The following is a 17057-nucleotide window of genomic DNA, read 5'->3' on the forward strand; positions in this document are numbered from 1 at the left end:
CTACATATTTTGGTGTTTCATTTTGATTTTTTTATTATAGAAAAATCAGAGCTCTCCCTGCCCCACTTCGCTCACCAGGATATGGATGCGGGTCCAGCTGCAGCTGTGCGTTGTTTCCCCCACTGCATTTTGTGGCACCGAGGAGCCCTAATATGCCAATGCCCTGCCCCTGCCCAAGCCACTCACACCCAAGCCACAGCCTCCCAGCCCTGCTAGTGCCCCTCACTCCACTCACAGCCCCCTGCCTGACTGACCTCCTCCCACTCCCCCCAGCCCCTCACCAGCTGGAACACGTTTCCCATGTTTTTCTCCGTAAAAGGAGAAAATCTACCCTTTTCTGTGTCTTTCTGTAGCAAACGGAAAACCCAGATCCCTGATAATAAGACTACATTTACTAAAATAAACTCATCTAATTTCTCTCCTCTGATAAATCTATTAATTAGTCAATGAAGCTATCAAGATACGTTAGGTTTTTTTGTAGGTGAAAAATTCCAACACAGAAAATTCTTTTCCTGGAATGGAAACAATGTTATCAATCATTATGCAAAGGAATCTGATCTGAAGACGCTGAAAATCAATCTGAAGTTACAGGGTTGGGTCTATCCATGTAATCCCCTTCGGTTTTCACATTTATGCATCAGTGTATGCAAAGATGCACATCACAGTCTCCAAAGCATTAGTTTAACCACCCACTAGCTATATATTAAAAGGACACCAGATGACATGTTAAATGCTTGTAGTAACTTTTCACCTCTTTCCCTCTGGCCAGACTGATTATTTCTTTCAACGGTGTTCCTCAAAAAAAAAAAAAATCACTTAGAAAATGAAACTACAGTTCCCCATAATAACTGCACACTTCTTTCTCAAGACAGTCTGGCTGTAAATAAGATCAAAAGCCTAATTCTAGCATTCAACACAATGAACTAAGCCTACTGAACAAAGAAAACGGTTTTAAACTCTTAGACTGGTTAGCATTCTCTGTTTTGTAGCAATGTGCCACTTCGTATAAATGCAATTACAGATACATTACCCAAGCTCAGTGACATCTTTGGCTGTAATTAGGATCATTGAATACTTGGACTGGAAGGGCTCTGGAAGGTCATCTAGTCCAGCCCCATGCTCAAGGCAGGATTATCCCCAATTAAACCATCCCAGCCAACTATCGGTCTAACCTCCTTTTGAAAATTTCCAGGGATGGTGACTCCAAAACTTCTCCAAGTAGTCTGTCACAATACTTAACCACTCTCAGAGTCAGAAAGTTCTTCCAACCTACTGCAACCTAAATTTCCTCTGCTGCAGTGTGAAGGCATTCTTTCTAGCCCTGCCCCTACAGCCACAAAGAAAAATCTATCTTCATCCTCTTTTTAATTACCTTTTAGGTATTTGAAGGCTGTAGTCAAATCCCCCCCTCAGTCTTGTCTTCTCCAGACACAATTATCCTAGTTATTTCAGTCTGTCCTCATAAACCATGGTTCCCAGGCCTCTAATCATTTTTGTCACTTTCCACTGGACTCTAACCTCTTCACATCTTTCTGGAAGTGTGGGGCCCAAAACTGGACAAATTATTCCAAGTTGAGGCCTCACCAGTTCCAAAAAGAGTGGAAGAGTCACTTACCTTGATTTGCAATATACTCCTGTTAATACATCCCAGCATGTTGCATTTTTTTTTTGCAACAAGAGTACCTGTTGGCTGCTAAGCCAGTTTATGGACCATTCTAACCCCTAGGTCTTCCTGTAATGCAGCCTACAAAATTCCCCAGCCTGTATTTATCCATGCAATTATTCCATCCCAAGTGCAGGACTTGTCCTTCTTAATTTTCCTCCAACTGGTCTATCCACCATTTCTCCAGGAGATTCTGGATCCCAGCCCTTCTCCCCAGGCCCTGCAACTCCATCCAACTCCCTGCAGCTCCAACCAGTCATCTGCAAATTTGCTAAGCGTGCACTCAATCCCAACTTCCCAATCATTAATGAAGATGCTGAACAGTACTGGACCCAGGAAAGATACACGTTTGATACACATCCTCCCAACCGTTGAGCCATCAATGACTATTTGTTCAACATGATGATTCAACCAGTAATTTCATCTTGTTTTTACTTCCTTATCGAAGTATATCACATCCACTATTCTCCCCAACATCCACCGAGCCTGTCACCTTACCATAGAAGGAAATCAAATTCAGGCATGATTCGCTCTTAGTGAATCCATGCTGGCTGTTCCTCATCACCTTGTTCTCCTCTAGATGCTTCAAGACAGATTCCTTTAAGACTTGTTCCAAGGTCTTTTCAAATACTGAAGTTAGGCTGACGGGTCTGTAATGGCATGGAACCTCCCTTTCTTAAAATGAGCATTCTTATTTGCCCTTTTCCAATCATTTATGACCTCACTTAACCTCCCATGAGTTCTCAAAGAGAATATCTAATGGCTCTGAAATATCTCAGCCAATTCCTTCAGTTTCTTAGGGTGTATGTACCCCAACCAGCCCTGCTGACTTGAAAGTATCTCCAAGTAATCCCTAACCTGTTCTTCCACTACCACAGGCTGTTTCCTTGCCTAACTTTCCTGCCAACTGTGCTTGTCTTCTGGTAGCTGACCTTATTTATGAGGACTGAAGTAAAAAAGGCATTAAAAAGTCTTTTCTGCATCATCCAGAACTAGACTGCTTTCTTCATTTAGTAAGAGACCTACACTTTTTTTGGCCTTTTTCCTCAAAAAGGTATTCTGATTTGGGACATAACTTAAGGACATGCTTAAAAAAAACTTAATTCATTTCTTAAGAACTGTCAAGAACAGAGGTGGAATTACATATATGCCCTAATGATTTCCTGAATGGGGACCTTGGTGCAGATGTTTTCATTCTGAAAGGAAGTACAGAACAGGTAATGGCCTTTAGTTCGTGTCCTCACTGAGATCAGAGGCACACTCTAACTGGGCTTAAATTCAGCCATCTAGCCTAACTACATTGCCCCCCATGGACAGAAATATTTTCCCTCAAGAGCATGGAAGGCAGCCAAACTTAAGCAAAGATACTTTTCCAGTTGTTTCACAAGCCTGCTTTCCTACAGGTTTCTCTGACAGAATCATAGAAAATTAGGATTAAAAGGGACCTCAGGAGGTCATCTAGTCTAACCCCCTGTTCAAAGCAGGACCATCCCCAACTAGATCATCCCAGGCAAGGCTTTGTCTAGCTGAGTCTTAAAAACTTCCAAGGATGAAGATTCCACCGCCTCTCTGGGCAGCCTGTTCCAGTGTTTTACTAACCCTTCTAGTGAGCAAGTTTGTCCTAATATCCAACCTAAACTTCCCTTGCTGCAACTTGAGGCCATTTCTCCTTGTTCTGTCATCTGCCATCACTGAGAACAGTCTAGCTGCATCCTCTTCAGAATCACCCTTCAGGGAGTTGAAGGCTGCTATTAAATCCCCTTTCAGTCTTCACCAGACTAAATAAGTCCAGTTCCCTCGGCCTCTTCTCAGAAGTCAGACCCCTGCCCCTGAACCATTTTTGTTGCCCTCTGAACTCTCTCCTATTTGTTGACAACCTTTCTATAGTGAGGGGCCCAAAACTGGACACAGTCAGGGCCGTCCCTGGGGGAGGGGGGGCGGAATCAGGGCAACCGCCCTGGGACCCACGCTTCAGGGGGCCCCGTGGAGGTAGGCAGAGCAGCGGTGGCATGGAGCTGGGAAGAGCAGCAGCTCCGCTTCCAGCCACTCGCTACCCCCTCCCCCTTGCTGCCAACAGTAGCAGCACCGTCTTCGGGTCCAGGATCGGGGCGGGGCCTCACATGGGCAGATTTGCTCTGGGCCCCACACCCTGCTTGGGTTGCCTCTGGACACAGTACTCCAGATGTGGCCTCATCAGTGCCAAAAAGAGGGGAATAATCACTTCCCTCAATCTGCTAGTAGACTGGTTGGAGTGAGCATAAGAAAATATTATGACTTTCTACTGACATCCACCGTGAGGAAAGAAAGAAGGTAGATAATAAAAAAGTTACAATCCATTCCAACAGCAGGACTTCAGTACTTGTAGATTTAGAAATGAATGTTGCACATCTTTCTAAAAAATATATTCTAATTCAAGCCCTACCACTCTGGCTTTATGGTGTCTACAATCACAGAAGTGCTATAGAATGAAATCCTATGGTCTATGTTATGGGCACCAGACTAGATGCACACAGAAAAGGTCTCTTCTGATCTTGAAACTTTTGAACCCCATAAGGACACTACTGTACTAGAACAATTCTTGTTTCTATCTGTTTCATATTCCAAGAGAATTTACTGCTTTTTTCTCTCCTAAAGGCATTCATTTCTTCTAGAACAACCTTATAAGATTGTCTCAGGGCACTAAGGTGCCCTGCTCCTAGAAGAATAGGAACTGCCTGAGGAAAGCCCAAAGAGCCAGGCAGGAGCCCAGGTGCAGGTTGCCATGGCAACCAGCTAAGGAGGAAATTGGTCTGCACCTGTACCTGGTCAGCTGGCCAGAAGGGGTAGGGCCCTGGGCCCATATAAACCCCAGGACAGGGACTAGGGAGGTCAGTTCTCTGCTGGCAGCCAAGGGAGAAGGAGCATTCCTAGACCAACTGAAGGGAAGAGGCCTGACCAAGTTCTGCTCTGGGTAATGTAATGAGGCCGAGCACACCTTACGTAGCTTGTGTTATGTTATAGCCCAGGGGCTTATGTTTGGTTGTTGTTTGATAACACTGATGATTTGGGTAAGGCTATTTGGGGAAGGAGGAGGCCTCACTGGGGGCCCACTGCAGCATGGGGACCCTGGTGCCAGAGAGGGCACAGCATCTGGGGTACACAGACCCCGGTGCCAGAAAGGGCGCCGAGACGAGGGCTGCGGAGAGCCCAGCGAAGACAAAGTGTCGAATTATAATGAGGCCTAGGCGAGACAACGCCAATACCATCTGTGAGGCTTGAGGCGTGGTAAAGAGGCAGTTAGAGCCACACATATAGCCCATAAGGCTGGAGACCCACGAGGTCCAGGGAAGTCCATCAGGACTGTGTCTGACCGGATGTGAAGGCACTCTCCCTACACTACATTTTACATCAAGACGTGGCAGGAAAGAATAGAGGGTGCCCATTGGGTTGAACTGGCATGGTTGAGGGGCCTTAGCAGATCACGGCCATCCTGAGGGACCCCATCCCGTGACAAAGATCATCTATGTACAGCAATTGGGAACAGGTATTTGTTTTAATATCTGGAGTCATAACAGCAAGTATATCTGTCGGTAACAGTGTAACGGGGTGGAGTTCCTGGGCACCCAAAGAGATCGATGCCCCCGTCCCTGTTTAGGGTAGTCTGTCCTGCTCTTTCCTGCCATGCATTTGATGTAAAATTAACAGATGTAATGCGGGAGGCCTGCCCATTTGCAACCCTGGTGTTGTGGGCCAACTGCATAGCTCTGAGCTACCCCTACATCATGTCCCATGCCTCACAGATGGCATCCAATTCCACATCCTACTCCCCTGGCCCCCTCACTGGACTACACATGGCTTCTGGCCCATTCAGGCCCCATTTGGTGGGCCTTGACCCCTTGGTCCCTCACTGGACCACTCCCCCAGCCCCTCACTATGCTACACACGCTCACTCCGACCCCTCACTAGACTGCACTTCTGTTAAAAAATCCAAAATTCTCTGATTAAAAAAAATCCAAAGTTCTCCTATTTAAAAACTCAGAAGGTATGATTCCCTCAATTAAAATGAAACACCACTCCGTGCGTGTGCGTATATATGTGTATGTATCAGTTTAACCCAATGTTTTATCAATTTTTTAAAAGCAGCTGGAAGCCTACCAGTGCCTCAATCATTATAATAAAATTAAATCCTAAATACCTATTTTGGCATTTAATTTGGATTTTTCTTATCATGGAAAACCATAGCTCATCCTTCCCCCTTCACTCACTAGAACATGTATCCAGCTACAGCTGCCCCTCCTCTACTTGTTTGTGGTGCTGAGCTGCCCTGATATGCTGGTTCCCCTAACTCCCAAGCCACAGCACCTCAAGCCCTGCACTGCCAGCCTTTCTGACATGACCAGCAGGCGGGGCTGGCCGTAGGGGTGGGCAGGGCAGTTCCTGCCCACTGAACTGTGGAAGCAGCTCCTGCCCAGGGCTAGTCCAGCCGGACTGCAGCCCTGCACGTCACTGTAGATACAAAAATTGGGGGGGTGGGGGGGAGTCACATGCCCCCTATGCTGCCCAAACGTGATGCCTTGGCACATGACCCCTCCCCAGGAGTGTTTACAACAGTGGGGAGCCAGCCCGCCCCACAACAAGCCATCTGTGGTTTTGTCCTGTTCCCTTGTTGGGTGCCACGGCTGCACATTCCCACCCCCGCCCCGGGCACCACACACTGCCCTGGCTGGGCAGCACCTTCAACCCCAGCAATCAAACCTGCCCCACTCCTTCCCTCACTGTGCAGCCTCCACACAAGCTGCTGCCTCAGTCCCCCCCCCATAATGTTGTGCCCTGCCCCATGTCACCTACGTGCCCTGCCCTCCACCTACCTCCCCCCCGCCACCAACCTACCTGCAGGGAGCTACTGTCCACCATGGTGTCTGGGGCTGTGTTACCAGCTACATGCACATGGTCTCACATGCATATGGTGCCCCTTGCCTCTGACTGCCTTTTTCCCACTCCCCTCAGCCCCAAGCAGCCCCTTGCAGGCTGGAACTCTCAAATAGTGGAACAAGCTCTAAATGCTTGTTGGAAAAGTACCAGGCTGGAGTTTTAGATGCACAAAGCAACAATACTTTTCACTAGTGACCTAAAAAAATCCCTAAATCACCTTTTAAATAATTTTCCTTTAATACACAGGTTCTGGTTTATCATATCTTTTTTTGCAACAGAGAGAAGTATTTTAGTAAGTCTTTGTATGCACAAGGCAGAGCTTATGTGCACTGAAAAAAGTTATGTATCTGATTCTTCCATGTTACAGTTGCACCAAAGTGTCAAAAATTCTTTCCCAGCATGCCCAAACTCAGGCAGTCAAAAAAAGCATTTTAAAACGGGGGTCTGCACAATAAGAGTATTATCCAGATGAACATTTGCAAAGGTCAGATAAATTAAGTGACATGCCATAAAAAAAGGCAAGCCTTTAAAAGGGGCTGGGGGTGACTTGTTTTACATATAACCCACTTTCCCAGCCCAGCAAGATATTAGAAGTCTTTAAAGACTACTCAGAATTAGCTATTGAGAGCCAAAAGATGAAAAACCAATTGAAATGGTATAGGAACTACTTCCCTGACTGCTGGCCTTTATTTAGACCTGTTTAGTTTCTCCTTTCTAACATGCAAGGATATCTTTGCAAAGATCCTCTGATTTAGATTTAAGAATGAAACCATTCCATTCCTTTCTGATTTGTTTAAGTCAAGTTTTAACACCCTTACACGGTGCTGTGGTTTCATATCTTTCTTTAAGGGGGAAAAAAACAGGTATTCTGTACAATAAATTAGTTAAGAATATTATGGTTGCAGTGCATTAGGATACACAAAAAGTTATTCCAGTCCAGGCTTATATTATTAGGCCTACTGAGTATCAGCTGGTTTTAAAACAGCAAGACATGACAGTTTCTTTTTTCCTCCCTTAACTTAATTATACAGACAATCAAATTTTTAAATGTGGATTTGTCGCTGCTTTAGAGCTTCCTAAAGGTTGACTCTGGTAACCACTGTTGACCATACAACACACACTTGCTCAACAAAATGCTGAGAGTTGACATTGTTGATTACTTTTTCACTTAGGTGGTGATTACCAGTTATAAAGACTGGAAGTAATCAATCCCAGTTTAACAGCTGGGCCTATTGATGGAGTGAAAAAAACAATGCAAAACTGAAACCAAAGACTGGCCCCAGAATTTAAGATAAGATGTGGAACATGTTTTTTTTTTTTTTTTTTTTAAAAAGCCTTTAAAAAAAATCCCCAGCAAGACAAATTACCAAATTTCTGTATTAAAATGCTCAAAAATTGTAAACTTTTCCTCCAAGGTTCTCTTTTGTCATCATTTTAAATTGTTCTGCACTCCATCAATAGGCCCAGCTGTTAAATTGTGAAGACGTGACAACAAGTCTCTAGGCAAACAACTGCTTAGAGTGAGATCCTTTTCTTTAGAATAATCAGAGCTAGCTGACAAAAGGGGGCCATGCTGAATGCCCTTTCAACAATTCCTACCAAAAGCAATGCAGGGGAGGGGGTGGAAAATACCCCACAATTGTAGGGAGAACATTGCTTTGCAATAAAAAAAAAAAAAGTCTTGCTATTTAGTGAAATGGTCACAAATGGAACTCATGCAGGTGATGAGAGTTCCTCTAGCTAACAGTCCTGAGCCTGTCCCAGGCTACATTTCTCAGGTACATGAAAATTTTATTAGCTTCAAAGCGAGCTGCCAACAAGAGTGAACGATCCTTTAAAAAGGAGCCTGTAAAACTCTTATTTACTACTTTTATCACCTTAACTTTATAAGGTATAACAACACAGCCATGAGTTTGCTAGCTGTAACAGAGAGGAAGGACATAAACAGCAATGCCAACTTGGCACATTTTAATACAGAATTAAAATACAAGGACAGTGAAAACAACGCATGTGCAGGCACACACACAGAAAGACTTCTGCAGTGGGGAATGCAGAAGAAGTGGATGGTATAAGACTGTCTAAAATAAGGAGCCTCTCACCAGTTTTCATTAGGGCACAGGATAAAAGGCCTGTGGCAGCTATGTCAGTCTATGATAGAGTTGATGTGGTTGACAACATCAGTGCAGTCAAACCATTGCTGAAAGGGAGAAAAGACTTCCTAGTGTATGTGGCTAATCTGCATTGACTTGATGCTTAATCTGGAAATGTCCTGATTCTTCAAAACCCTTGCAAGAATCCAAGTGGAAGTGAGAAGCATTTACCTTTAAGGGAAATACTGGTTTTCTCACGCTTCTGTCACTGGACAAAGAACTTTACTAGAAACAAACTCTTTTGTGATTCTTTACTGTTCTCGCAACAAATTTCTTTATCCCATCACAAAACACCAGGACATATATATTTCCTCTTCCTTCCAAACTTATCAAAATCAAACTACATCAAAGAGTAGGTTTTTCTTTTTGGCTCAGAAGGAGATCCTTCTCCCATATAGCCTATGTGACTAGGTCTGCAGTGATGGAAAACCAATTTAAAAAAAAAAAAAGCGCACATTCAACTTCCTCAACCTGTCTATAATACCAGTGAAGTTACAAGATTTGGACCATCATGCCACAATTAATGCCAGAGCCTTCCTTCTATCTGCAACAGCTACACAAACTTTTGGTCAACTTTCTCCACCTCATTTTCCAGTCTCAGTTGAGCACTGTCTCGTTTTTCATCTTTCACCTCCCAACTTTCTTCGCTCTCTGATGCTATTTAATAAAAGTAAATATTCTATTAAACTCTAAAATCTGTGAACAGAATTTGAATTTAAAATGCTATACAAGATTATGGTATATTGGGTTGAATCATTGCTATTATTCTGTTAATAAAACACCTTCTTCAATGTATATATTTAAATCAAAGGAGAGAACACTCCTATCATGGATACGTATTCACTGTGATTCAGCTAAATGCACTGTTAATTAGTCAAAATATTTAAGAACTGCAAGCAAAATCCTGGTATACATTACAAATCCTGGTATACAGCGGTATCTGACTACTTCATAACGTGACCAGAAGCCCATAAAAAGTTAAGCACTTCCCTGTCTCTAAGGACTACTCAAAAGCTGTGACTCATGTCAGTGCCACAAAAAGTTCAGCTTGTTATGGTTAAAATAGTCTGCATTTCATGAGCTGCAATTCAACACATGACCACTATTTGTCTAACAGAGTGGTTCTCAACCTTTTTTGTATCGGGACCCATTTGCAAACATGGATGGCCAATCCTGACCCAGTGCTCCCCACCCCCAGGCCAGTGTGTGGGGCAGGGTGAGGTATGTGTGGGGCATGGGAGGCCTCCAAGCAGCCCCTTGCAGGCTGGAACCCTGCCAGCCTGTAAGGGAAAAGCCACAGTTTCCAACAATTTTCCCCTTTAAAGGAGTATCCATTTTTCAAGTGTGTTGATCCATTTTTTAAGTTTGTTCATGACACTTTCATATATTCTTGCGACCCACAGTTGAGAAAAGCTGGTCTAACAGGAATCAAACCAGAATGCTAATAGACATTCTGAAATATTCTTTTTTACGTGATGTAAAAATTTACATGTTAACTATGAAAAAGTTTTGCTTTTGTTTCCTGCTGGTTAAGAATTAAGTCTTTAAGATCAATTCAGCTGAAGACTACAAGCTGAGAAAAGGGTTATCTAGGAATGTTCCAGACAGCTGTGCATGCCTCCTCCATCCATCTTAAGACTTCAATTTCCACCTTTTGTGGAAAGGAAATAAACAATTAGCATCCTGTTCCAATCACTACCTAATAGCCGGCTTTAGTGACTTCAGAGTACAATCCTCCTCCTCCTCCACTTTTTCTTAAGACCATCTTATCTCAAGCATAACTTAGTTAATTAGAAGTATTTTCAGACAGATGGCCACTTTTTTTAAATACAAACTATTGTTTCCGTTTGAAAATTGGAGAAATTAAAAAAACCCCAACCTGTAAACAACAGTTTATAGAAGGTCTCCCTATATTACTGCTTTAATATTCTAGCATGTGGGAATTCTGCTAGTAGTAGTGTCGGCAATAGGCTGAACCCTGCATAAACCATTTAATCTTTAGTTATTAGCATTATACCCCTACATGGGGCCTCACAAAGAACCACAAGGAATAGGAACCTCCTCCTCCCTGCACTTCAATCACTCTATGCTGGAAGCAACTTCAAGTACCTACCAAAACTAACATTTATTTTTACCTATCTGATACCTTAACTCCATTGTTTCTTTAAAAGAAAGTAGGGGAATCTTGGGGCGTGGGGAGCTAAATTAGTCAAATTCTTTTGTGCATGGATGAACAACAGGAAAGCAAAGCCTTGGGGCCTCTGGGGAGGAACCTTGTCCCTACAGACCTACTCTGATGTGCTCATGAGATAAGGCTCATAGTGACACTTAAGGAAAGGCCTGCTCGCATTTGAATTTCTGCATTCCTCAAGAACAATTCATGGCAATCACTAACTTTGCAGAGGAGCTACATGAAAGCTTTGGCCAATGAATGAGGGTCATCTGCTCTTTATCACAGGGTAAACCTCATCCTGGCCAGTTTCTAACCTTTTAACCCTGTGAATTCTTAATTTGCACATGAATAATGGAATTCTGCCTAGAGTGCAACCTTCAGCTTCCAGTTCCTAACTTTAGAAACCAAGACATGATCTCCTTGTAGGTTCAAATCTTAAAACTCTTGGATAGATTAAAGTTTTAAGTTTCTAAATGCAACACTAAACATTACACTTCGGAAGCAAAAGATAAGTTTCCTGGTGCAAGCTCTGTCCAGGCAAAGTAAAAGAACATCCTTGCACCCTGCTGCTATCAGTGACTAAAGCACCATTTGCTTTTTTCCTCCAAAGAAAGAATGCCCATTTAATGCCTATTCTCCAACTGTTTAATATGTATAGTTGCTGCTTTACTCTGACCACAAGATAGAGTCATTTTTGCCTTTACAACAATTCTTGACAACTACTCTTAAATGAAATGATCATAAGATATCACCCTACAAAACTTTATTTTCATTCATTGGAAATAACTGCAGTTCATTCAAAGCCTATTAAACAAGGAACACTTCTGAAAGAGAAGCTTCAAGACTAGTTTTGCATACACAGTTTACAGGCTTTAAAATAACCATGTCAATTATCGCCTCATTTTATGGCCAATAGCAGATTGATTAAATGTTCTAAGAGAAGAATATTACAAAGAGCACACTGACATGAGACAGCTTCCAGCTTAGTCACTAGCCATCTATATGCAATACCATCATGATCTCTATCCTTATAAACTCTGAGTAATTTGAGAAATTAAGCATCTCACATGGGGTTTTTTTTTATTTTCATAGAGAAAAACTTGTTAAATCCAAGCAAAATGTTCAACATGCTTTTGTCATGAATTCAGTCTTAGTTCTTAATCAGAAAAGAAAGGCACGCACAGTAAAACAAGAACTGACATTCCACAACACAATGCAAATCAATTAGTCACAATTTTTTCCTTGTTAAAATGTTGAATAAAGCTCCATCCAAAAATCACCTTTCTAGAAATGTAAAATTTTCACAGGGATTCAATGCCACTATTTCTGGTAAAAGATCTATAATGTCTGTATACAAAAAGATGCTACAATAGACTCCCACAAGAAATTCCACATGTCCTGTAGGGGTATCTTTCAGTGCATGATGCTGCATAATAATCCTTGCAATAAGGACTCTTGATTTTCTAACATTCCACAGCTGCAGACACAACCAGCTGCTGCTGAACTTGCAAGTTTTTAAAATTCGGTTCTCCACCACACCAATTATTAAGAAGAAAACTAAAATATATTTCTAAACAATAGTCCAGAACCATCTACCTGAACCTGCAACAGCCCCCCATGAGACAAGAGGTCTCCTTCATGCCTTGACTCTGAAACCTAATGAAGACTATTTAATTCCAATGCTAACACTTTGCCTCTGAGCATTCCATCAGAAATATCCTATGAACATTAAAATAAAAACTGGAACAGGAAGGAGCAGAATCCATTGCTTTTAAGGGAACTAGAAATTCACCCTCTTCTCAAGTGTCACGATGACCCTTAAACAGTTGCAAGCCCCCCATTATCTCTTGAATGTTCACAGTCCACAGCTACCTGCAAGGAACCTTTAGACCTTCTCCTGACACCTTCCAAATCCTGGAACATACTGAAAATAAAGGGTCATAAACAGACCCAATATTTCATACTCTGATTAATAAAGTCAACACTCTCTTACTAAAGTTTTAATTAAGAAAAGTTACTTCAATCTCAGATTTAACTTGATAATACCCAAAGATGCTCAGTTTACTTGGAGCTGCCACAAAACTATCAGTGCTGCAGACTTCCACAGAAAACAGATGTGTGTGGGAGAGCAAAGGAAAACCTTGTTGGAGAAATTAGGTCCATGAATTAAATCCATCTTGCCAAAGAATACTGGAGCTCTAAGTCCTACAAGAGACTGTTATTCCTTTGGGAATTACCACCAGTGTTTGAGTGACATATATGTATGTTGCAGTTCCAGCCAGAAAGCTTAGTGACAAACCTCAGTATTGTCATGGAGCAGACCTAATTCTGATTCCTAGTGCAGGCATCTCATTCCTCAAATTAGCAGAGGCCAAGAATATTGAAGACACAGCACACTCAGGGACAGATTATTAAAAGTCTACAGGTGCTTAAAGAAGCATACAGAGTCTAGACCCCTATCTATATTCATAGGTGCTTAAACAGCTCTAAAAATCTGGTTCTCAATCTCAAGTTCCTCATGGTACTCAACAGAGACCCCTGTATTTGTCTAAAGACATGCTTTGAACAATCAACCTCGCCCTCCCCCCCCCGCCCAAAAAAAAAAAAATACCCAGTGTCCAGTCCTTCTTGGCTAAGAGTGGATCAGAAATGCAAGGCCTCAACATTTCAATCAGCAGGGCTCTCCCAGGCCTGCACAGAGGTTCTGCTCTGGCTTGTGCATCTAAGGACTGGTCAACAATTCAGTTTGTTGTACCATCAAAACTTTCAAATCATTCACTTATATTAAAACATTTTTAATATTACAACTGTAGCTCCTGTCAAGCAGGATCTGAAAAAAAAAACCTGTTTGGAACAGGATACTGTTCATTTCATTGTTTTATAGATTGTCAAACTGCAAGAGGGCTCAAACCAAAACTCAATACCCAAGAAATTACAAGAGAAAGTACACAGAATAATACACTCTACCTGTGAAACACCAACAACTTTAGTGAGGTTACAGGGATGGATTTGTCTAATCATCTAATACATACTTTTTAAAAACCAAATATTTTTGGTTTAATTTATTAAATCAGAGCTTAAATGCTTTTCTATATTTCTACTGGCTTTTTGATAAGTCTGCACGTGCTCAGAACAATATATAGAGTTGCACATTCTTATTAGCAGTGTTGTCACACACTGGAAGAAGTTACTGAGTTGATAACTTTATGTATTTGTCATAAAAAAAAAGAGATTTCAAGGCCAGAACTTACTTGCTAATGTGAGATGACCTTTTTGACTGAGAATGGCCCCATATTTGTTCAGAGCTAAACACTGGTAAAATCCTTCATCAGATGGTTCTCCTCTCTTTCCTTCCACCTCACTGATGTATAAAGAGCCATTGGATAAAGTGTAGATCCTTTCATTTTCAGAAACCTTTGCTCCATTTTTCAGCCATGTAATGGTAATGGGAACTTCACCATGGGCATGGCAATCTAAAACGACTGGGTCCTTCCTTGTGACAGTTATGTCCTGTGGCTCTTTTATGAAAAACAGCTCACTAAAGCACCACACTCCTGAGAAAGAAAATAGGTTTTTGATTATAAGTACAGGCATACAAGGATCATTATAAGTAAAAGCAAACCTGAAAGCACACACTAACTGAAGTGGTGCAATATAAATACTTCTGTAGCCAACAAGTACCCAATTCTGCCCCTACAGACTGCAAGAGGAATTGTGCAGCTGACTCCAACGAAAGTAAAAGGCAGCCCTAAATAACTATGCTGCTTTGAGTTTGCAAATACATGTAATTATCTGAATGAGAAAGCAAGAGTAGCGCTTTGAATATTTAAACCTGCCTCACCAAGATTCAATATAAAAATGCTGGACTGTGAATATTTGCAGAAGCAATTTCTCCTCTCCCAATTTCCTGTCGCTCTTATGTATAAAAAAGATCATCTGATGGTTTCCACACACTGCACTAAACCAGCCCTCATACAGGTGTGGAGCCCTTGCTGGCCTGGTTTTAGCAGCATTGCCCAGGGAAGCTAGGAGCACAAGCTGTCTGCTGATTTTACAAGCTTGTCAAAAAGATCTTGAACGGGGCGAGTCGTAAACGTCTAATTTTACTAGAAATCTTTAGCAAAACCCAGCCATTGTGAGCCAGGGGTGTTATCCCCGCAGCCCTGCAAGCCTCGGGCACCCTCTGCACCCACTCCCCGGGGAGAAGCGACTACGGTCGTTTGCAGCAAGGGCACGTGGGCTTTTGCACGCCTGTGCTTCAAGCGCAGGCGGCAACTTTTCAACGCTGCTGCCGCGCTCGCTCGTGCAGCGCAGCGGAGGCGCTCGGAGCCGCGCGGCAGGTCCCCGGTGCTCTCCCGACCCTCGCTTGCAGCGGGGCCTGGGGAGGGCCCAGTGCCGGGCACCCGATGGCCTCCCGCCCGCGCCCCTGCCCTCAGCCCAGCCCCGAGGAGCCCCGCCCCGCCCCGCCCCGCCCGGGCTTTGTTAACACCGCTCTCATCCCGAGCCGGGCTCTGCGACTGCCCCGGCGCCCCCGGCCCTGGTGCCGCTGGCCCCGCCGCCGGGCCGGCCCCGCCGCGCCCGTGCCCCGCCGGCTCGGGCTGCAACATAAATAAAAGCACGTGCGCCGCAGCCCGGCGCGGGCGGGGGCAGCACAGCCCCGCGCAGCCGGCACCCCCGGGCCGGACAATGGCCGGGGCCGGCCCGGGGGCTCCCGCGCTCCCTCCCCTGGCTCCGGCCAGCGCGGACAATGGCCGGGAGGGAGGCGGGGAGAGCCGGACAGCGGGAGCCGGCGGCGGGGCGCCCCCGCGGGGATGGATGCCCGGGAAGTTGGCGGCGCTCACCTGAGAGGGGCAGCATGAGCGCCTGCAGCAGCGTCCCGCGGGAAAGAGGCGCCATTTAGCGGGCTCCGCCGGGCATGCTCCTGCGGGCCGGCGGCTCCAGACGTGCCCGGCTCGGCGGGGGACTCTTTGCCTGTGGCCGAGCCCGGCGCACGGACACAGCGACTGGCGCGAGCCCCGATCAATGGCCGAGGGGAGGAGACAGGAGATGGACGGAGCCTCCCCGAGCGCGCCGCTGTCCCGGCTCTACTTTCTGCATCTAGTCTCCATTGGCCTCTGGGAGGGCGAGGGGCGAGGGGCCGGGCCGAGGATGAAAGGGTGGGGGAGGGACCGGGCTGGACAATGCACCTGGGGCCGGCCGAGCTCACATGTCCGCCGGCCGAGCCCGCCCAAACTCTGCGGGGCGGGGTAGCGCGGCCCTCCGTGCAGGGGATGCTCTTGGGGGGAGAGGGGACATGAGTCCAAGCTTCTGCCGCCTCGTCTCCCCCCGCTCACAACGGGCTTTCAAGCTGTAAATCTCCAGGGAGTCGCAGCTATCTGTGGAGATAAAGGAGAGAGCCAGACCTGACCCCAAGTCTCTCCCTCTCCCTCATTTCTGGATTAGTTTGAAGACAGGCTTTCAAGTCTTTCCCCTTCTCCTGATGATGGATTTTCCCCCCAGTGTGTTTCAAAACCCCCCGAGGGGGTGGGGGCTCGCTCACGAGCCGGCCTCTCCTGTCCATTAATCAGCTCCACCGACCGGCTCCTCAGCAGTTGCTTACGAGGGGCTGTTAAACCCAGAGTTACAAAAATGAATAAACCAGAAACGAACAAACAAGTTTTAGCCCATAACTTTTTGCTGTCCTCTCTTTCTCTGTTTCCCTGCTACTGCAGCCCCCCTTTGGAAGGGTGAAGCCCTCAAGGTATCCAAAAAAAGCAAAATAAAGGAGATACTACAAATGAGTTTTGAAAATAGTTCAAACCTTTCTTCACAATTGAACACTTCTGCAGAGTAGCAAGTCCAAAGTTTCAACTTCAGCTGAGTTGCTATAATACGCTCAATGCTGCCTTTTAAAATCACAAAAATGACATAGCTTCAAAACTGGTAGGATTGGCCTGGGGCCGTGGAAGCAAGTTCTACAAAATACAAAATTAATCAGACAAGGGATTGCTGCATGTTTACATCAGAAATTAAGGAACCTGCCATGTCAGTTTTTGCCGCCTCAGCCCTCCCTGTGTAGAAGACTCAAGATAGGGGCCTAGTTTAGTAGACTATTTGGGCAGAGGTGGTGCCTAGATAAATTGATAAAAATTTAATTTCCCAAGTTATTTACTTCATTTGG

At 44.6% G+C, this 17057-nt stretch overlaps 1 protein-coding gene across 2 annotated transcripts in view; it reads right to left on the bottom strand.

The window, feature by feature from the left end:
- Window positions 1-15986, bottom strand: part of PRTG (protogenin) — a 130121-nt gene extending 114135 nt beyond the window's left edge. For both annotated transcript variants that reach the window (XM_090029369.1, XM_090029368.1), the window contains exons 1-2: window positions 15739-15986; window positions 14149-14451 (exon numbers count right to left, since the gene is read on the bottom strand). In XM_090029369.1, coding sequence (XP_089885495.1) covers window positions 14149-14451; window positions 15739-15793 — 358 coding nt within the window. In that variant the 5' untranslated portion in view covers window positions 15794-15986. The remainder of the gene's footprint in view (window positions 1-14148; window positions 14452-15738) is intronic.
- Between the last annotated feature and the right edge of the window lie 1071 nt (window positions 15987-17057).

Source organism: Crocodylus siamensis, chromosome 15 (assembly GCF_052110815.1).
Source record: "Crocodylus siamensis isolate JL-2025a chromosome 15, ASM5211081v1, whole genome shotgun sequence".
Classification (NCBI taxonomy): Eukaryota; Metazoa; Chordata; order Crocodylia; family Crocodylidae; genus Crocodylus; species Crocodylus siamensis.